The sequence below is a fragment of the Hyperolius riggenbachi genome, chromosome 4 (assembly GCF_040937935.1).
Source record: "Hyperolius riggenbachi isolate aHypRig1 chromosome 4, aHypRig1.pri, whole genome shotgun sequence".
Taxonomy (NCBI): domain Eukaryota; kingdom Metazoa; phylum Chordata; class Amphibia; order Anura; family Hyperoliidae; genus Hyperolius; species Hyperolius riggenbachi.
In genome coordinates, this window is record NC_090649.1 from 410,343,997 (window position 1) to 410,367,260 (window position 23,264).

General features: G+C 42.9%; 1 protein-coding gene across 7 annotated transcripts in view; it reads right to left on the reverse strand.

The window, feature by feature from the left end:
* The window catches only part of AFTPH (aftiphilin), a 91,309-nt gene that overhangs the window by 25,451 nt on the left and 42,594 nt on the right, over positions 1–23,264 (reverse strand). For all 7 annotated transcript variants that reach the window (XM_068232330.1, XM_068232333.1, XM_068232335.1 and 4 more), the window contains 5 exons: positions 18,423–20,191; positions 9,364–9,512; positions 6,223–6,358; positions 4,448–4,504; positions 693–812 (listed from right to left, as the gene is read on the reverse strand). In XM_068232330.1, the coding sequence (XP_068088431.1) occupies positions 693–812; positions 4,448–4,504; positions 6,223–6,358; positions 9,364–9,512; positions 18,423–20,156 (2,196 nt within the window). In that variant the 5' untranslated portion in view covers positions 20,157–20,191. The remainder of the gene's footprint in view (positions 1–692; positions 813–4,447; positions 4,505–6,222; positions 6,359–9,363; positions 9,513–18,422; positions 20,192–23,264) is intronic.

The window sequence follows — 23,264 nt, forward strand, 5'->3', positions numbered from 1 at the left end:
AGTATCCGTCAAGAGAATGGCAAAAATGCATCAGTTGTTAACATCAAGATTAGTGCAGTTGTACACATTGAGGCAACAATGTTGACCTGTTTCGGGATAGACCCTTCATCACACCTCCACAAATAGAGACAAATCTGTATAGTTAACACATGTTCTTACTAAACATCTGGACAACATGAAGCCAGGTATAACCACTCATCTAATTTTCAAACACGGGAACCGCACATGGCCGGAGCTGGAGGAGAATGGCATGGTTGCCATTCTCCTCCAGCTCCGGCCATGTGTAGTACATCGTGGACATCGATAAAAGAAAATGAAACATATGGAGCCCAAGAGTTGGGTACCCCAACATCAGAAATGCCAGTCTGCAAGTTAACCCACAGCAGGGAAGAGGTCAAAGGTGCTGCCCGTCTCCTACCCAAAGCACCTTTGACCTTTTCCACACTGTGGGTCACAAAACAACCTTATACCATCAGTTGTTTCAGGCTGGTAAGCCTTGATCTTATTTATTGGTGGTGGTGTTTATACTATTATCCTGGTCACGGAGGGACATTGAATTGTGAATCCAACGCACTGTACATTAGAACTGTTTTGACTGATGAGGCCTGTGTCGATTTTCTAAAATTGAGAGTACAGGAATGCCAGCATTAGAGTGTACACTCCTGTATAGATACAGAAGATAGGCTGGGTACCTGGAACTGATCGGAAGAGGAAATGTCATCCGGAGGAAGGTGAGAAGACTGCCCTATGGAGGCGATTTTCTCTGCAGCAGATAAAGGCTTCAGGGGCTCCTTGGTTGGTTCCAGCATACCCTAAGCACACATACACACAGACCAATGATTAGATATATGGATGAACAAAACATCACCGAACAGGCAATTACTGGCATAAACTAACAAAGGTTACTTCTCCCAGTGACCTGGTGAGGACAAAGGCATGTACAGTAACAAAAAAAAGAAACACACTTGATGCAAATTACGAGCCAGCACATTCAACTGAAAAGCATTAGCTGGTAAACATTTAGACATTGAGGCATCACCACTTTACAAATTACAAATACACAATATATCAGACACTAGGATTCCAATTTAAAAGACTAATGCAGGGGGGGCAGGGAAAAAAAGAAAAAAGTTGAACTTACCGGGGCTTCTAATGGTCCCCCACAGACGTCCTGTGCCCGCGCAGCCACTCACTGATGCTCCGGTCCCTGCCTGCAGTTCACTTCTAGAATTTCCGACTTGAAAGTCGGAAAACCACCTAGCCTGCACGGCCGTGTCCTCGCTCCCGCTGACATCACCAGGAGTGTACTGTGCAGGAACAGTCCATACTGAGCATGCGCAATACACTCCTGGTGACATCAGCGGGAGCGAGGGCGCAGCCACGCAGGCGCAGTGGTTTTCCAACGTAAATTGCAGAAGTGAACCGGAGGTGGGGCAGGAGCATCGGCGAGTGGCTGCGCGGGCAAAGGACGTCAGCGGGGGACCATTAGAAGCCCCGGGTAAGTTCAACTCTTTTTCCCCCTACGGTATTCCTTTAAGTCAGAGAAAAACGTATACTAAGTTTTCCAACTGTTACAGACTTAAAGCCCCATTTCCCCCCTCCCATTTTTTATAGGCGTCCCTAAACATATATGCCAACAAGCCATCAGTGGAGTGCTTAAGGTCTTTTGTACAATGCTGGTTTAAAAAAAAAAAAAAATGTCTTTAGGAAGCTTAAGAAAAGTCTTGCTGCTGCCAGTGCTTGTGGTATTGAGTACACACAGCGACTAAAGCAAAAACCCCATCCACTCACCTAACTTAAGCTCTGCACTGAAGCATTAGCTGGGTTATCACATGGGCTGGGTGGGAGTGCAGACATGTCCCATAAAATCATACCCCACCCACCCACCTACCTGATCATACTCTTGGACTCAAGTGTTGGTAGGTGGGGGTGTGGCTATATGGGACATGGTCCCAGCAAGGCAGGGGTGTGACTAAGTTCCCACATGGAGAATAGCTTCTTGTACCAGGAAGCAGACTAGATCACTGTGGAAGCATTCTGTATAGGTAGTCCCCGTATAACAAACGAGATGGGGAGTGTAGGTTCATTCTTAAACTAAATCTGTCCATAAGTTGAAACACTGTGCCATCTCAGTCCCCAATACCTTCTCCATAGCCCCATGCCTCAAGTTTCCCCCTCTGTGTCACCTCTGCCCACCCCTGTTCCCTCAGCGTACCACAGCAAAAATGTATTTACTTTTAATGGATTTTCTAAAAAAACAAGGTCTTTTAGAAAATTATTTTCATTGACTTGTTTCCACGGAGCCAAATTTCTTATTTATTTTATTTCATAACCACAGGTTGTCCGTAAGTCTGAGCACTGCAAAAGGGGTGGTAAGGCTGCACAGAAATTTAAAATACATACATATAAATGTACATTTTTCCCCAGAGTAAAACAAAAATGCATCCTAAATTACTTTTTTTTTCTACATTCCTGTCATTTAAGGTGGCCAGTAAGGAGACAATTTGCAGAACAATCATTTCCGATGATCATTTGGAAACAATTGTTCGGGACCACTAACGAACAAAAATCTCCAAACCAGTCTGATCAGATTGATGGGAATAGATTGAAAATTGGATTAATTTCTGTAATACGATTGGATTGGTTAGGAGAAATTTGCCCATTAGTTGTCCCGAACAATTGTTTCCGAATGAAAAAAATAATGATCAGAAATGAACGATCGTTCTGCTAATTGTACCGTTAGTGGGTACTTCTGCAGTATGTAGTGAAATCTGACAGTTTCTGGACTAGGACATCTCCTCAGTTATTTCTTTAATTGCAAAGGCACTTACTGAATGCCAGTTGTTCAGTCCAACTGTCAAATAGTGTGCAGTGAGTAGGTAAGCTGTCCAATGAGTATTTTTATAAAGAATAAATGTAATACTCTACTCTTTCAGAATCTCCCATGAAAAGATGGTCTAGTGCAAAATCTGTCAGCTTTTTACTACCTACTACTGCAATAGATGACAACACAGGAAAAAAAGTAATCTATAGCTCATTTTACACTAGTAGAAATGTATATTTTATAAGGAAGTATTTTAAAGGGATACTGTAGGGTTCTGGTGGGTTCGAGTACTGTTGAGTACTCTGTTTGTCAGAGTCATTCCATTAAAGCACATTTTCAAAACCTCCCTGGCAGTATGATTATTTCCAGATTTTATTGTGTAAAAGTGGTGCAATATTTTCCTCAAGCTTTTAGACCCTACAACTCATACCGCTAGATAGATTACCGCTCTGAGCTGCAGATTTCCATTACCGCTAAAGAGGTTAAAGTGAACTCATGGTAAAAATAAACGAATGAGATAATTAATTGGATCGGTCTTCCTCCTACAGCTAAAAATGTCAGAAAAACTGTCAGTTGCATAGCCAAATATTAACTCTTTCAGGCAGGGAAAAAAAGAAAAGGAACGCAGCATAGGTGTCTATATGCTTGCCACTATATATACCACATGTCTATCTCATCACGTCATATGTCATGTCAGGTACACTTTAATTTTAAAAGTAATAAATCCCTTTTAAATGGAACAGCATGGTTTTTTACTTATATAAAAGTAAAGTTAAATTTGTGGATAAAAAGGACATTCGAGGTGAAAATAAAGTGATGAGAAAAACAATTGTATCCATCCTCCTCCTCCTAAAAATGATTTTTTTTTAATATATATATATATATATATATATATATATATATATATATATATATATATATATATATATATATATATATATATATATATATATATATATATATATATGCCACAGTTTTATTTTATATTTAAATCTAGTTTTTACTGTTTCATTGTCTCTGCTCAATGACACCATCACTGAAGTATGCCAGAGCTCAAATCTATGAATTATTGACCCCTTTTATCTCTTTCCTGCTCTCAGAGACCATTTACTGACAGGAAAGTATTTTATGGCTGTAATTACTCATCAGTTAGGGTTATGCTATAGTCTGACCCAGTCCAACCCGGTTATGACCCAGACAGAAACTGTCACTTGCATACCTGATGTTTAACTCTTTCAGGTAGAAAAAGGAAAAAAGGATCACAGCCTAGTTATTTGTGTGCTTGGCACTGTACATACACATGACAATCTCATGTCACACCTCGGTTGTCCTTTAAGTGTAACTTGGATGACCATGCTTTGGCCATTACATTAGGGTAGAGGCTATGGAGTGATGTAGGAGGGGCTACGCATATACCTTCACTATCAGGAAGTGCCAGGAAGACTGGCTGGACCGAGTGGAGTTCAGTATTGCAGTGTGGCTGATGCACGCAGGCATGTTACACTGCACTGTACTCAGATGTACTACAACTTATATACATTCTATTCACCTCACCCCACTTCCTACTCCAGGTAACAGAAACAATGCTATTTAATACTGGTGAAGAGGAAAAACTTTGCTTACCAGACCAGCTGCATACATAGGAACGATGACAGGCTGCTTCTTGTTACCTGTATAAAGCTATGAAAAACAAGCTGCAATTAGACTACATAGAACAATACAGCCATACAATACACAAGTCAATGCATTCTACAAAAAGCAGCCAACATATAAGGCCTAATCAGGATTTGGATATCTACATGAAAGAAATAGATATACAATTACAGCATCAGACTTGGGGGGAGAAAAAAGTACTGAAAACTTTTTTCTTTAGTGCTGGATTTCATGGAGAAGGGTTATTGGATCGGTCATGTTTTTACACATGTCAGTGCCACAGTTGAAATCTCCCTGCCCGACTGCCACAAATGTCCAGCTGCTCCTTTCCCCACATATTCTGGTCACACGTGGCTGCCGCATACGGTATCGGCACACGTGGGACAAAAACACAGAATTACAGCAGCTGGGCTTGTGCCAGCCGGACAGGTAAGAGATTTTAATGCACTGCACTGGGAGGCAAATGAACGTTTGGGGGGGGGGGGGGGGGTGACATCGGTGGAATATGGCGTCACAAGGCCTACTCCCAAGAGATTTCATGCTGACATCAATCGAGAATCAAATAATTAAGTAAAACGATCACAGCAGCGCTTCTGCACAGGAAGGAATATCAGAAGCGCTGCTGTGATCGTTTTACTTCTTTTTGAGGAGAACTGACTGGTTTTGCTCTTTGGCAGTTAACTGCATACTGGATGAGTTATTAGAAGGAGTGGTGAGCGCTGTATTGATTTGGAGAATCAAATAATGGTGTGTGGGCAGCCAACAGATATCTCTATAATCAGATTTGATCAGGGAGAGATCCATCTCTTGGTCGATCTGCCCATACTTTGCTAGATGTTTGGGCACCTTAATACAGTTCTAGAAGATGTCTGCCTGAGAAAGCAGTCATTGTCCCTCCCTCTATTCACTTCGCACACCTGGCAGAAGAGGAAGGCACTGCTGGCTGCTGTAGCAACTGACAAACAGTACAGACTGGAGGTATTTTATGCCTCAGCAGTGCAGCTGGTCCCTTTAAAAGGAAATAAAAATGGCAGCCTCCATATCTCTCTCACTTCAGTTTTCCTTAAAAGGTAGACAATGTGTAAACGGACACAAGCATAAGAAAATAAATTAGTTTACGGTTTCAATTGTAGTTGTTAAAAAAATGTTTTTTAGTATTTCCAGCATAATAAAAAGAGCACCGTGCAGCACTGACACTTAAAGCGGACCTGAACGTAGAACGTCCTCTCTGCTCTAAAATGTACGCAACAGCATAATAACCTTTAAACAAAAAGCATTTCTTTGTTACAGCTGATAGAAATCCTAAAAAAAAATCTGGCCGGTTTCTACTTCCTGATTCATGGAAGCAGACTTATTGTTAACCTCCTGTGCTTTCAAATGAGCTTATCTGCCATCTCTGCTGTGGCAGTCATGTGATCATGTGAGATCAAATTTCTACTTGTGATTAGACACAAATGAGGGGGAATTAAACAGGCTAAACTCTCTATACAGGGTGCATTTCTCTAGGTTTTCCTTCTGTCCTGTGCAAGAGTTCAGGTCCACATTAAGTGCTTTCCACGAGCTCAGTGTTCCCTGGCATTGAAATGGATAAAAAGTTAGAGATCAGTCACCCAAGACGGTGCTTGCTAGCACATGACGTCTGCCCAGAAATGGCTAGTTAGCAGGTTCACTCGAGCAGCTTTCCTGCAGTGTCTTTATAGAGCCGCTTTTCAGAGACAGACAATAGCATCAGCAGAACAACGTACTATGTTCCTTGTGTCGATTCCAAGGGAGCACAGGAGCTTTTTGTTGCTATGTGAACCTCCCCACTGGTACTTCAGTCCATAGGCATCGTGGATATCCTGAACCTCGTTCCATATGTCCAGCACTACAGTGTGCAAGCTGAAGAGAAAGAACACATTAACAACTTCCCACAGATTGTGCAGCTGTAGATTTCACCGTATAAACATGTCAATATCACTTCTACTCTGTGGTGTCCTGTACATCAGTGAGAACCACGCGGCCCTCTCTGCTGCATGATTCTTCCCATACTAAAGTCCCAGCAGCATTCTAAATATAACGAGATGAACAAAGGCATTACAAGCAGCATGTGCAATGGACAGACCACTCCCTGTAACAGCTACACAGTAATCAGTTTATGGAGCATTTCTACATGTCTCAGCAGCAATCTCTGTCACTCTCCTGCTGTCAGCCACAAAAGCAAATGCAAGTCCAGACTCCTAGATAGAGCAGTTAAGACCAGTGAGGGCTCATAAAACAACTGCATCTATGCAAAATTATACTGTAACGGTGCCCATAAATCAATGTGGAAACTACTGTTTGGGCACACAAACGGGAAGAAAACCACAATCGATATGAAAAATGGATCAACGAAAAGAATGGCAAAATGATTGTTTGTCAACCCATACCACCAACAATGGCCGATATAATTGTTGCATGGTCAATCAGGTGGTAAATTGTAGCGTTCAATGGGCACCCTGCCTCTCTGAACAGGCAGCCCACCTTCTTCCCACACCAGCGCTAGCTTCCTGCTGTCTAGACTCCACCCCCCACACACACACACGCGCGCACGCATGCAACAAACACACGCACCCCTACCTCTAACAGCAGCATGGTGGCTGAATTGGTGTTTGGGGTAATATTTTAGACCAACCAATGAAGAATTATTAGCTTTAGCTGGTATTTTACAGAATGGAAGGACAACAAAAATAATGAACTGGACTGAATCAAATGAATTGTTTTTGCAATTAATGATTTTTCTTTCCTTCTTTTTGGGGGGGGGGGGGGGAATAGGGTTGTAATTCTTGGTTTGCTTGAAAATAATCCTTGCATAATAATCTATCCACACGTCAGCATGATTTCCATACCTGCTGCTTTCACAGTATTATGTTTACCATCATGGGATATCAACAACTTGATAGTACAGAGAACACACCACAAGCTGCTGGCATGTACTGCTGCCTTCATATGGCATGTGTAGTATGCCATTTCCTTCTTACACCAGTCTGGGTACAGGCATCCGGCCGCCCGCTCCACAATGCAGTGCTGGCACCTGGCAAAATGTAACCTTGCTGCTGCTCACCATGATGGGATGTAGCAAGAAGCTTCTCAGATATTTAGCTACTATATGTGTGTCAGATTCCACACTGCCCTGCTGTGATGTTCCTAGGCCGAATAATGACTGACAGGGCAAGATGTTAGAACAAGGGAAGAAGAGACAGGATTCACAAAGGCCATACATAGAAGGCAGGTGCCCAGCAGCAGCGTGTGTTGAAATTCCCAAACTGCCAGTAAGCAGAAATCTTCCTTTCTGCACACTTGTCAATAATACTCTTGCTGTCTCTCTTCGTTGCCGTGAGCCTGCCCAGACTCTCCCACCTTGCTGAAAACTAATTCTCTGTACAAAGCCACAGCCTTTGTTATGCTAGGAACACACGATGCAACTTTCTGTCCGGTCGACGGGTACTCTGATGGGAAGTTGTATCCTGTGTACAAGTCCAAACTGCTTCCGGTTGATTAACGGATCGCTTTTCCAATCATAACTCTGCAAAATCGATCCCTTCATCAAACAGAAAGGTCAGAAATAATCATCCAATTCCCATCGATCGGATCAGAAATTCCATTGTGTGTTCCCAGCATTAACCCTTTTTTCCAAGGAGGGCTGAACTGCTCATTGTCAAGCAGTTCAGTTGCCCTGGCTGCTGGCCACAAGCGCTATTCGCCTGCAATTACATGCAACCCGATGGCAGCCTTTGGCAACACTGCACATGTTGACACACAGGGATGTTGCCCAGCGGCAAAAAAAAAAAAAAAAAAAAAAAAAAAAAAACTTTTGTCATGTCTGAGCATGGCAACCAGCATACTCAGATACAACTCCATGGGTGTGGGGTGCCTGTCTGCCGCTCATGTCGAGCACTAGCAAGTGCCCGGCCAGTGGATGGAAAAAGCTCTGTCAGCAGCTTGTGGAAGGAAGCCTTAGGGCTCATTCACACTTAAAAACACAAAGCGGTTTTGTGCAGGGGATGTTACCACAATTAGCGCAGTAACATCATTGTACATTCCTCGCAATTCAGAGCGATCGCAATCAGCACTTTGCTGTACATTGTATAGAGTATGGGGGTGCTGCCGGTAACATGTTTTGCGATTGCAGCTAATCGTGAAACATCCGCCATGGGCGGCAATCGCAGCAGTTAGATCACTGCCATAAGGTTAATATACTGCGCTAGCGCTTTGGTGATTAGCGGGAATCCCCTTCTAAATCGCCCAAGTGAGAACGGTCTATAACTCATTTTTAGCACCTGCACAAATCTAATGACTGTCAGCAAACTCTGGCAACCCCAAAGCTTCAATTTCTGTCTGCAACAGTGGCAGAAATAGTCTGTTTTTCAAATTATAAATGATTGGATTTAGTTTTTAAAGCTCATCTCCAGGCACATACTATATAGTAGTTTAATAATCAGTGTTCAAATGTTACCTGATATGTGAAAAGAGATTTCTGCAGCTGCAAATCCAGTCTTGAAATTTTGATCAAATGACCAGAAGCTGCTGTCAGATTTCAGTCTTTGGGGGTGTGGCTGCTCCTGTTATCAAAGTTGCATCACACACACTGTGCAGACTGGAATGGGGCTGGCACAGCCTCCATCTGTCTGAAAGGATTGCAGCCTATAGCACAGACAGTGGTGCAGAAAGTGGCCAATGCCTGGGCTTCTCACCAGGTATTATATAACAAATATACTGTATTTGAGAACACCTAATAAAGAGCTCCTACACAGACAGGATCTACAGCTGTGTGCCTCCATAGATCTAGCAATAACACTTGTGTCTGATCTGGGGCTATAAAATAGATATAGGATGAGCCCATGTTCTGTTCTATGCACTGCACATACCTTCTACTGGATTTGGATGTGGATGCTTCCTCCTGGTGCTCTGTGCATAGCAGAAGATCTAAAGGAGAGATGGTTTCTTCCATATCAGCAACAGAAGGAATGGGAAAAGAGGACTGGATGACTCGCTCAAGACGTCCCAATAATGAATGCTGCAGTACAGGAGAAAAGGAGTCATTACACATGGCTACAGACTGGCATGTTTGGCATCAATCTAGTTCTATTCTATTCCTTACCTTTATAATCTGGTCTGCACTATAAATGTTCCACTGTTATAGTTGGGGGTGTATCGATTAACCTCTTGAGGACTGCTGTGTTAAACTCCCCTAAAGACCAGGCACATTTTCAATAAATTGGCCACTGCAGCTTTATTGGCCAAGCTGCAGGACCGCAAAACACAGCACACAAGTGATTCCTCACCCCTTTTCTCCCCACCAACAGAGCTCTCTGTTGGTGGGGTCTGATCGCCCCCCCAGTGTTTGTTTGTTTATTTGTGTTTGTTTATTTGGGTTTTTTTTTTATAAAAAAGGTGTGTTTTCCCCCCCCCCCCCCCCCCTGTTGTATACCCCCCTCCCTCCCCCTGCTGGCCAATCCCTGTGATCAGCTGTCATAGGCTTCAGCCTATGACAGCCGATCACCTCTGTGGCTCAGGAGGGGACATCCGTGTCACACGGCTGTCCCCAGTACAGCGATGCTGCTGATCGCAGCGCTGTACGGGTAATTAGACGGCGATTACGCCGTTTAACAGTCGCTCGGAGACTGAAGAGGGGGCGGAGCTCCGCCCTCCGAAAATGAGATGCGCGCAGCGTGCGCGCGATCTCATTCAAAACAGAGCCCCAGGACTTTACACCCATCGGCGTGACACGGTCGGCAAAAGGTTAATGACCATCATTATTTTCATCAGATATCAGACACGACTACATCAAAATCAACTGAGACACAGCTTTTCATTTCCTGACCCTATATAACTGGCCCTAGACTATGATGGACATATGAATATGGTAAGGATTAGATTGTGAGCTTCTCTGAGGGACAGTTAGTGACAATACCATATATATACACTTTGTAAACTGATGTGGAAGATGTCAGCTCTGCATAATTGCAAAATATTAGAATACTATAATAATAATAATAATAATAAATTCTTGCTCAGACTTTCCATGTGCTGCTGAAGCCAGAACATGCCAAATCCCTGCTCACATAGACAATGTGCAGCAACAGCCAAAACACTCGTGCCAAGTACCTGCTCACACTGCCCACATGCGGCCACAGCCAACCCGTACATTTACATTTCTCACGGCCAAATCTTGGTTGCTGGGTGAAGCCGAAAGACAGCTCACCCTGTGCCTGCTGAAAGTCTGGGGTGGCGTTCATACTATACTATTACTACTATTAGTCACTGAGTGCTGCTATAGCCATAATTCTTATTATGGCCTCTGATAGTGCCCAAATCATCGTCGCAGCTCTGCTCCGAAATTAGTAGTCTCGCACAGCCATAACACTCATGCCAAATACCTGCTCGCACTCCTCATGTTTGGCCACAATCAAAACACTCATGCCATTGCCATTGCAGGTGCTCACACTGCCCATGTGTGGCCACAGCCAAAATACACATGCCAAATACCTGCTCACACTGCCCACATGTGGTCACAAGCAAAACTCTCATGCCAAATACCTGCTCACACTGCCCATATGTGGCCACAGGCAAAACACTCATGCCAAATACCTGCTCACACTGCCCATATGTGGCCACAGCCAAAACATACATGCCAAATACCTGCTCACACTGCCCATGTGTGGCCACAGCCAAAACATACATGCCAAATACCTGCTCACACTGCCCACAAGCAAAACTCTCATGCCAAATACCTGCTCACACTGCCCATGTGCGGCCACAGCCAAAACATACATGCCAAATACCTGCTCACACTCCCCATGTTTTGCAAAGCTTTTTAGTAAGAGGGCCTTTTGGTCCTTTTTAGCCCCCTCACACTTCTAGGAGTTCTGGTTCACCATGAGCTTGCTGGGCAACAGCACAAGGAGTGACAGCACAAGTGTAACAGCACAAGGAGTGAGACTACAACAGTGATAGGTGGCAATCCAGGATCCATTCATTCTGAAGTATAATTTATAATAAAGGTGATAAAAGGAAGGCATGCCCGAGGACCCCCTATGAAGCATGGTTTGCTTTGAGACCTTTAGACGGTGCACCTATCTCTTACCTTTACTCTGTCATTTCCCAGCAGCTAGTACCGACTAAATTTCAAGCTATGTGTGATTGGGAGGAGGATTTAGGCCTCACGCTCTCTATACCAGGATGGTTCAAATGCTGCCTAACCATGGCTAAAGGAAGCAGCTATTTTTCCCACATAGAAAGTAATTATATGGTACTACGCCGCACTAATTACACTCCAGCAAGGCTCCATGCATTTGACTCCACCAAATCAAGTCTGTGTTTTAGAGGTTGTCGTCTGGCAGCACAACAGCCACATGGTGGTTTTATCCTGTAATCAAGCAATATTGGACCAAAGTAACCTCCCTCATTGGTACAGCCCTAGGTAAAGCTCTGTCTCCTGACCCCTTACTATTGCTGTTGGGTGATAAACCACTGGGATGGAAATTTCCCCAACACAGGCTAGCTCAACACATTTCCAAAGCAGCAAAATCGCATATAGCTAGAGTGGTTGCAGCTTACCCTCTCCATTGATCTCACTGATATCATTCTCACTGGTATTTTAATTTCTGAGCGCCTGTTGGCAATAGCCAATAACATACTGGAGGTCTTCCCCAAGACATGGCAACCATGGCTATCAGCCACTGATCTCGTGGGCCTACGTTCTTGTTCACTTATCCCTCTGCCTTGCAGCATAAAAAAAAAACGTTTCCTAACATTTATGTGCGATTATCATTGACTGATTTAACTTCCATAAGATGGTTACCCAATTTGAGTTACTTCTTTTATAGTGATTATTACTCATTCTTTCAGGATATGTTTGAATAAATGATTATCTGTTTTAAGATATTGTTATGATGGTCCATTTGGGACAAAACACTGCTTGTATATTTCTCTATTGAAAAAACTTCAATAAGCGATTTGAAACTAAAAGGAAGGCACAGTATTTTCAGTTACGCAGATGACTTCAGCTCAGTAATCATACAGAGGGACACAAACAATTCTGCTGCATTGTTTTGCCAATTCTGACAGCTAACATGTCACGCTGTGAAATCTGCATGAACTGGCAAACCTTAACCAAGCAGCAGAATGTAAACGGAAAGACTGCATGCTCTGCCCATCGCTGTACTAGGATACTCGTCACCGGGATAACGTGACAGAGGAGTCATCTCTGCTCTATATAGTAAACATTTCATCATTTACTGATAGCAATGAACTCATCCATGAAATATTATTTAAGCAACAAAATTTACCAAACTAGCATTTTTTCTTTGTTAAGATCTCCTAAAAAAAATGAAGCCGCTGTAACGATATAAAAGAGTTACAGGCCAGTCTGCCGGGAAAGCATCCGTGGAAATTAAAATTACTTGGGCAGCAATTCTGTTCAATTATTGGAGCCCAGGCCCGGGAGGATCTTTCCTGAGTTGTAGAAGCGCTGCCTTTCCTTCTGTGCATCAGTAGCAGACAAATGATTGTAATTCAGGAGCCAATCAGGCCAAGCAGACAAGGGACATGTGACTACTGAGACAAGAAGAGAGAAGGCTAAACTGTTCAAATATTGCCTTCCAACATTATTTCTGTCTAACCTCACTTCATAAGTCCATAAATGTAGTACAGAGGCGCCAACAGGGTAAAAACAATATTTCTTTAAAATAGATAAAATGAAGTAGGTAGCGGTGGACTTACCCCTCCAAAACAGACACAAAAAATTGCTGGTTTAAGCAAAAATCAGTTTATTTACATACTCCGAACAAGGTGCAACGCGTTTCACGGGTATATCCCACTTCCTCAGGCAATAAATAGGAGCATAGCCTGGCGCCAGGCTATGTACCGGACCGCATTGGTGATATGCTCCTATTTATTGCCTGAGGATATGCCCGCGAAACGCGTTGCACCTTGTTCGGAGTATGTAAATAAACTGATTTTTGCTTAAACCAGCAATTTTTTGTGTCTGTTTTTACCCTGTTGGCGTCTCTGTACTACTTTTGCAGTTGTTTCCACCCCTGGTGGAGGGGAATTCTTCCATTTTCCCGATCTACAGAGAGCGACTTCTTAATCCTGAGTGGGGACAGGTCTAATCTCCTCACCTGCCTTCATAGTGGTTACCTGGACGGTAACCCTTGTTTGTGAGTATAAGCTTCCTATACTTACCTTCCATACCCAATTTACAGTACATACTAGGCCTGAACGATTTTAGGAAAAGATTGAATCGCACGATTTCTGTCAGAAATTGCGATTTCGATTCGATTCACGATTTTCTTTAAATCAAGATTCAGCACTAAATTCACAATGTACATCACTAGGAAAAGGGAGGGTGAGTTGCATTGTTGATCAAGCATGTCTTTGCCAGCGCCGATTGTCATCCAATTCAATATTAATTATCGAATTAGATGGTCGATTGTCTGCTTAATCTGCAGATGTATGGCCACCTTAAACCTCCCTCAGCAATGGTTGCAAGTACAATCAGGAGGAATAAACTAACAAAATATTGCACAAAGTAATGAGAAAGGTTTACCTGCTTGCTGTAATCTGTGGACATCTTGTAATTACATTCCCCCCCATGGTTCCTAAAAAGTCCCGCTGCCTGTGATTGGCTATTTTGAGGGAGGGGGCAGGACTGTACAATTCCAAATTGCATGGCCACATACATGGCCGTGCACACTAGCGACAAGCTGATGAAGATGGAGGGGGCGGGCCGTGCATAATTGGCAAGCTACAGCCGATGGAATGAGCAGCAATGGAGGGGGTGTTCTGTCCATGATTGACAAGCTGAAAAGAGAGGATGGGGCGGGACGTGCACATGACGCGGCTGATGCAGGAGCTGTGATGGAGGGGGCGAGACTGGAGGCTTTCCGGACGAAGTTTAAATTACATTATAGCCGCGGCTGCACACTGCAGTGAAGAGGCAGGGGATGTAGCTGTGGCCTGGTGCAACTTGTCCTGTGGCTCAATAGTGGGCCGGGGGCTGGGGACCAGTGATGTTAAGGTACTAAGAGGAGACAGCCGCCGCTAGTGTGAGAGCCCGTGGGCGGAGTTTGCCATCCGTACTGCTGATTGGCTGCACACTAGTAGGCGGAAGTTGTAGGAGAGACTGAGCTGCTTCCGTCACGGCGACTGAAAGTACTGGCTCTGAGCCGCCCCAAACCGCTGCTGCACCGAGCGTTAGCGGGGAATGCTGACAGGAGAGGGGGATAAAAATCGCCGCTATGGCGATCACGGAATCGTCATTTCCGTGATCGCGATTTCGATTCAAAAACGATTTATCGTTCAGGCCTAGTACATACTACACTATACTGGGCTCTCGGCATCTTCCCTTATATTCTTCATAAGTTCATGATACTCTTACAAATTAAGGGAGATTAAATGAGGAAAATACAAAACCATCCAGAACACTTCGCAGGTGATTTTGTGGATGCCTAAGCAGAGATTGCTTCCTCCGGCATAACGTGGCTGTTTATGGCAACAAGCTCTCAGTACATCGAATGTTAGCATTTGACTGATGAAAGGAGCACAGGAATTTAGGGGTTACCATAGTTACTAGGGTGGTCTAAGGCCAGCTATTGGAATGTGGATGGACAGTCAACATTTCACACCCTACTCTGTGGTCTACCAAAAAGCAGACTGGCACCTCTCCAATCCCTACTAAACTCCGCTGCCCATCTCACCCACCTCTCTTCTAGATCCTCTGAGGCAGCCCCTCTCTGCCAATCCCTCCATTGGTTACCAGTTGCCCAAAGGATCCAGTTTAAACTTCTCACGCTTGCATACAAAGCTCTACACAAGCTATTACCTCCATACATTTCCTCTTTAATCTCCAGATACCTTCCCAACCGGACTCTCCGTTCCTCACAGGAGACCCTTTTGTCCTCCAGCCTAGTCATCTCCTCTCACTCTCGCATCCAAGACTTCTCACGGCTATCCCTTTCAATTGGAACTCTCTCCCTCAGCCGGTTCGTCATGCCACGAGTCTGGAAACCTTCAAACGTACTCTGAAAACACACCTGTTCAGACAAGCCTATAATTTGCTATAGGCAGCACTGAAGGCACACTGGCTCACCCACTAACCCCTGTGTTTCCTTCCCTGTTTCCTCCCCACTACCCTCTAGATTGTAAGCTCGCGAGGGCAGGGACCTCCTCCTAGTGTTTTTTAATATATGCACATGTACCAACTACACCTCAACTAGGTATGTATTTGTATTTATTCTATTCAATGTCATGAGTCATGACTGTACAGTGTCTTGTATCTCTTATGTATATTTGTTTCCCATTATTTGTTTGTACTATGTACAGCGCTACGGAAGATGTTGTTGCTATATAAATAATAATAATAACAATAATAATAATAAAAATAACAACAACAACAACAACAACAACAACAACAACATTTCCCCTCTGCTCCAGAGAGTAAAAAAAATGTTTATCTTTACCAATATTTTACTAAGACCTAACCTAACCCTACTCTCACACAGTACCCTCCCTCCCTCTACTGATGTCTAACCCTTAAAGGACAATCGAGGTGACATGTGACATGATGAGATAGACATGTGTATGTACAGTGCCAAGCATACAAATAACTACACTGTGTTCCTTTTTTTCCTGCTCTGCCCGAAAGAATTAAACATTAGGTATGCAAGTGACAGTTTCTGTCCGGTTCGGGACCGGGTCAAGACTTTAGCATAACCCTCACTGATAAGTAATTACAGCCATAAAACACTTTCCTGACAGTAAATGGCTTCTGAGAGCAGAAATTAGATAAAAGTGTCAATAATTCATAGATTTGAGCTCTCTCATATTTCAATGAAGGGGCCATTGAGTAGAGACAATGAAACAGTAAAAACTAGATTTAAATATGAAATAAAACTGTGGAATATCTAAAGAAAGTCATTTTTAGGAAAAGGAGGACAGATACAATTGTTTTTCTCTTCAGATTATTTTCACCTCAGATGTCCTTTAAACCCCATGGTGGTGCCTAACTTTTAACCGCTCCCCCCCTAGTGGTTCCTAACCCTTAACCCACCCTCTATTAAAGCCTAGCCCTTAACCTACCCTCTACTAATGCCTAACCCTTAACCCCCCCGGTGGTGCCTAACTTTTAACTGCACCCCCCTGGTGGTTCCTAACCCTTAAAGTGGTATCAAAGCCACTTAATAAAATATTGAAAAAAATATTTGCTCCCCAGAAAATGTATTATTCAAAAGGCAAATCATTTTGAAAAGTATACAGATCCTTTGGAAAGCAGCTGGATGACATGCAGCTCTGCTAATGATCCGCATCCAAGGTGGAGGAAGCTGCAATGTTGCAAGGCATTGTGGGATTTATTTATTTTTTTTGTATTAGAAGGAGCCAGATTAAGGCCCATACACACACGTCTGATTTTTGCGAACGACGGGTCGTTTGAACGTCCCGTCGTTCAGTCGTCCGCACGCCAAATCGGGCGTGTGTACAGACTGTCGTTCGCGTTATAAGACTGAGTTTGAGCGATCCGTCGAGCGGATCGCTCAAACTCAGTCTTATCACGCGAACGACAGTCTGTACACACGCCCGATTTGGGGTGCGGACGACTGAACGACGGGACGTTCAAACGACCAGTCGTTCGCAAAAATCAGACGTGTGTATGGGCCTTAAGTGTATTCAAGGGAGACTTCTGATTACTGTGCATCTCATCCACAGCTTGCATTGCTCTCTACCTCCTGCTCTGTTCAGCTGCAGTGAGGAGCTATCTATATGAGTGCAGTAACAATCAGAGTGAAGGGGAGAGATAAAGTCTGCACTGACTGCCCATGTTTCTCAGCTGAGCTCCATAGTTCCTCAGCTACACTGTACTGAAGAGAGAATAGTGGTGCACAGAGGAAGGAGCATTAAAAGCTTAGCTGGCAGGGAACAATGTTATCAGTAAAGTTTATTTTCTCTAAATACTAGAAAAAAATGGAAACACAAAGTATGGAATGTTAGCTTGTCATGTCTTCTCAATTACACAATCTGTACTTAGGAAAAAAAAAAAGTAAAGGCGGAAGTGACATCATCTTCAGCTTCAGAAAGGAGAAGTCAACGTGGGAATCTCAGCTAAGTGTTTTTTTGTTGTTTTTTTTTAGCAATATTTACCCCTATTTGCTCCTAACTAACTAACTAACTAACGATCTCAAATTGGATAGGTAAGCAATACTAATTATTACCTATTAGTTTTTTTTTTTATAACGAACAGGGTTTTATACTTCTTTAAACCCCGCTCCCCCCAGCCACAATTAGCGGCATTACAAGGAGGAGGTGGGGCTACCCACTATGCAAACCGCGGCTATGCATATCGGGCTATTTCATCTAGTGCATCCGGGTGCCTAAATTTCCTTGTAATGCCACTAACTGTGGCTTTTATCATTGCTGCTCATGGTGGCACCATGTTACCAAGATCCTTCTGGAACCCTTTTTACCTGATTCACTAATCAGAAGGCGCAATAATTATCAACTTATGCAGTAATAGCTAAAAAAATTTAATTATTCACTGACAGTTTTATATTTCAGAGAAATAACCATCACCATTCTAGGCAGTAGTAAATTACTCTGGTAACTTTGATAGATACAGGGATATCATTATTAGGACTATTGCAAATAGGCCTATGACTTCAGTTTGCTTTCAGTTTATATCCCATCTAAACTACTGTACAGGAAGCTGAGGTCAACTAGAACATCCTCACTGACATGGAACTGCACTCAAACTGACTGAGGTTAAGCTGACAGTGAACTTAAAGGGAACACAAGGTGAGAGTGATATAGAGGCTGCCATATTTATTTCTTTTTAATCAATCCCAGTTGCCTGGCAGTTCTCCTGATCCTGTGTCTCTAATACTTTTAACCATAGACCCTAAACAATTAAACAATTCTGCTTATAGGTTACCTGGAAGGCAAATGAAGGATCTTCACAAACTAAATTGGATTCTGTCTGATGACATGCAGGCAAGTCTATGTTTTGGGTGTTTATGACTTGGTCATCAGTGCTGGAGGGCACATCTGTCCTAAAGGACTGCCAGTCATCAGACTTTGCCTGGCAATCTGTCTTCTGCTCTTCAAAGGCTGCCCATGAGGAACTTTCTCCCTGGTCCTCCCCAAATGCATTCCATTCTGGAGGCTGTGGAGGATCATCTGCTGTACTGAACGCCGCAAACTCTGAGCCTTGGACAGCGCCCCAATCTTCTTTCTTTTGCAAAGTAACAAAATTACCAAAGTCACTAAACTCATCAGTTCCTTCACTGGATTTCTCCGGAGAATGTTCTTCAGCAACATCTGACAGTGATAGCTTTTCTGAAGTAGCTGTCAAATCTTCATGAAGAGACCCGTTTATTTCGTCAAAATCGCAAAAATCATCATCTGCCTCATTCATAACCAGTTCTAAAGGTGCGTGGAAGTAGGTCTTGCTTGACTCACTATTGTCCGTCAAAGGTGGAGGTGACTCTTCAGTAGCAGCATCAAAATCCCCAAAAGAACTATCACACTCTGGCTGATCTTGAGAAAGGCTCCCAGCAGTAGTATCCTCAATTTCTGCATTGGAACTGAGTGCTAACTCTTTAGCATTCAATGACTGATCAGGTGTTATAGACATAGCATCATTACACTGCCATAACACCTTTTCATTCATAGTTTGTGCAAGTCCAGGAGTTCTTTTGGTATCCGTTGAATGCATACTATCAGGTATACTAGTTTCTAGCACAGCTGTCCCAGGATGAGGTGGTAAAACACTGTCAACGGCTAGTATATCCCTTTCCAAAGGAAGATCTGCAGGTGCTAAATCATGAGAGTCCTCTCTGCCTTGAGAGATTGGATCATTAAGTACTTCCGTAGGAGTAGAGACTATCTCATCTTCAGATCTGTCTATTTTAGTGCTATGCTTAATACTTGGAGTATGTCCTTCATGTAAACCCAGGTGTGCTTGTGGCTCTGGATCATCCAAGTCTACAGTGTCTTTACTTGAGAATGTTGCAAAGTCTGCAAAATCATCACCAGGGCTGGGTGGTGAAAAGTCTAACTTTAAATCTGTACTGTGAGACTTGCATCCCTTTGAATGCCCCACACTGTCCACATCTTGTAATCCCTGAGGGTTAGCAGAATCTACCACTGTAAACCCATTGGTTAGATTTTCTAGACTCTGTATTTTTTCACCATTACAAGTGCCTGCTATTTGATTTTGACTTCTAGATACCACATCTGCATCGTCATCGTCATCTGAAGAAAGGTTAATTCTGGAGTTCAAATGAATATCGGTCTCCCCTGAGTTCCCTTTATTTTCCAGTGCAGCATCGTTGAACTGGGTGGTTTCGTGGTTAGCGTCCGATTCAAGCCCAGACGAAAGTCCCTTCTTAGAGGTACTGATCTCTGAGATGCCCTCGCTGGCTTTGACTGAAGTAAGGCTAGCAATGTTATTAACAGAGTTATCTGTGTAATCGTGTATGGGCAAGAAGTGTTTGGATGGGATGAAGTCCTCTCGGGATTTAGGATAATTGACTGCGTCAAAGTCTGTAAAACCGATTCCAGGGTTGTTGACATCAGAGAACCTTCCGAAATCGCCAAACTCGTCTTCCTCATCATCATCTGCGATGATATCCAGAGGAGGCGGGGATGAAGAATACAGCTCCATGATGTGCTCTCAGGAGAACAGAAGAAAAGTTACACCTAGAAAAAAAAAACAAAAAAAGTTGTCAGTTTTTAGTGTGCCAATAACACATTGCAGACCAGTTCTTTCCGAAATTCAGGGTTTTATTATTTATCTTCAGGTGAACAGATTCTGTAGTAATGTAGTAAAAAGACACTCTTAAAGTGAACCTCCGGACTAAAAATCTACTCAGCAGAACTGAAAAGGCTTGGTGTTTCTTTAACAGTTTCACAGCATCAGAATTTAGTTTTTCTTACCAAAGCATTTTTAGCTACATTTTTAGCTAAGCTCTGCCCCATCAAAGAAAACTGCCCGGGCTTTTTTCCCTGATGCTGTGCAAAGCATGATGGGATTTCCTATGTTGTTCATGTTGCCTAGCAACTGGGAGGGGTGATCAGCACACAGGACAGTTGGAACTGTGTCATGCTCCCTGTCACCTCCTCTCAACCAAAAAGATGGCTGCCCTCATGAAATCAAACATTTGCCTGTTCTTTTAAACAGGGTGGGTAAGATATTATATTACCTATCTATTTGAATTAACATAACTAATGTAACTTAATGACAGTATGTTTGTTTAGGCTAAAGTTCCTCTTTAAGATACATCTGCCTTTTACACAAGTCACAAGTGGGACATTTGTATCAGTTACTGACATTCAAGCTGAGTTGACTGCCCATAAGAGAAATCATGGGCATGAGATGAACCTCTAACTGGTCATGATGTCACTACTGCTTCCTGTTTAGGCTCAAACAGGAAGTAGGTGCAAATAGACAATTAGAGGCTTAAAGTGGACCCGAGGTGAGTGTGATAGGAAGGCTGCCATATTTGAATCCTTTCAAACAATACCAGTTACCTGGCAGCCCTACTGATCTATTTGGCTGCAGTAGTGGCTGAATTTCACCAGAAACAAGCATGCAGCAATATATTCACAAACACCTGATCTGCATATGCTTGTTTAGGGTCCATAGCTGAAAGTATTAGAGGTAGCCGATCAGCAGGACAGCCAGGTAACTGGTGTTGATTAAAAGGAATTAAATATGGCAGCCTCCATATCACTCACCTTGGGTTCACTTATAATAGATTTGATCTTGTGATAGATTTTTAAAGTTCTCTCCTACAGGTCATCACCTACACTAATTAAGAGAAACCTGCCATAAACACCAGCAAAGGAAAATCTTTCTACAGGGAAAAAAAAAGTTATTTTCAATGAGATTTGCATGTCAAATCAGTTGGTAACCAATAACAAGTTGAGCTTCCAAGTATCCCAAACTGACCTATCAAGTAAGGGTAAAAACAGACAAGACAAGGCAAATAGTGAAGACAAATAACATTTATATTGTGCTTTTCTCCTGGCAGACTCAAAGCGACAGAGCTGCAGCCACTAGAACATGCTCTATAGGCAGCAGCAGTGTTAGGGAGTATTGCACAAGGTCTCCTCACTGAATGGTGCTTGCTTACTGAACAGAAAGAATGGAGATTTGACCCCTGGCCTCCTGTGTCAGAGGCAAAGCCCCTAACCATTACACTATCCAGCTACCGTCCAAAGATTCTGAATATGAAAGCAGATCAAGCTCAACCTTGAATGACATTGGCATATGGATTCTTATGTTTATTATGACATACTGAATATGAAAATATGCATATTAGGCTCTGTAATATTAACAAGCTGACACATCATTGCATTCAAGCTGTTCTGGAGGTGTGTTTATCTATCAGGGACAACAAATGGACAATTTGCATATTCAGCAGTAATGCATTGTGGGACACCTCAGAGCTCACTCCAAAAGTGGGGAAAAAAGTCACTACGTCTTATAGTCCAAATGCAGAGAGTTCCTGACTTGAACGCCTGCCAATATAAACCTCCAACCTGCCACAATGTCAGGGACTCCCTGTACTGTGCCCATGCAAGGGACACAGGGAGACAAACAGAGGAAATGAGGGGGAAACAAAGAGGACAGAGGAGGACACAGGTAGACACAAAAGGTACAAGGGGGCATAATCCACAAGGTATCCCTTCACCATGGATGCACCAGGTTTAGTATTTTTTTTTTATTTCCTCTGGTATTGTCCTCTAAACCTAGGTGCGTCTTATGGTCAGGAGCGTCTTACAGTCCAAAAAATACGGTTTTAAGAAGTCACACTTCTGTGTTAATCATGGTGAAACATGGATTTACTTTTGAACAACTCTGAATTTGGACATAAAGGATAAACTGCTTTTTAGTTGTTTTCTATGTGCTTTTAAAGTTTTTTAAACTACTCATACCAGTTTATACAATACTGTAACATTTCACAAAAATATGTAATAAAAAAAAATACTGTATATTTTGTGCATGAAGACAACTATTTGTATGTCTGAAACATAACTTCAGTGTTTTGTAATAAGGAGACTCTCTGTATAGTGGATTTGTAATGATGAAAGGGGTCCTTAAGGTACGTACTCACATCTGATATTTCTGAACAACTTGTCGTTCAAACTGGTCGTTTGAACGACAGTTTGGAGTGTGTACGAACGATCGTTAGACTGATCGCAGCAGTTTTGACTGATCCACTTGGCGGATCCGTAGACTAACTGTCGTTCAAACAACAGTTAGGTCCGTACATGTGTACAAACAACTTGTTGATTGAAAGTCTATTAGTTTGACACTAAATGCGCGTACGTACGCCGGACTTTTTCAAACTACGGATCGTCAGTTCGAATGTTTCTGTCGTTCTGACGACAGAAAGTCCGGTGTGTGTACGCGCCTTTAAAGACATTCAAACAACAAGTCGTTTGATCTGGTCCATTGTTTTGTCCAGTCCATTGAAGATTAAAACGACATGTAAATTAGCATTTCAAATGTTTTGTCATCTGTGTGTACAAGGAATCTGAACAACTCTCTGTTTGAATGACAAGTCGTTAAAACATCCAGGTTGAACGACAATCGGGCATAAAATCAGACGTGTGTGTACGCACCTTTACAGTCTGTGACAAGATAAGTGATAAAATTTAACAGCAATAATCAGGTCTGCTTCCTTCAGTGGATGACATGAGAGAGCTGGCAGAAGTGCAGGTTGAATCAGACAGTGCTATTTGTGCTGCAGTTGGTTATTAACAT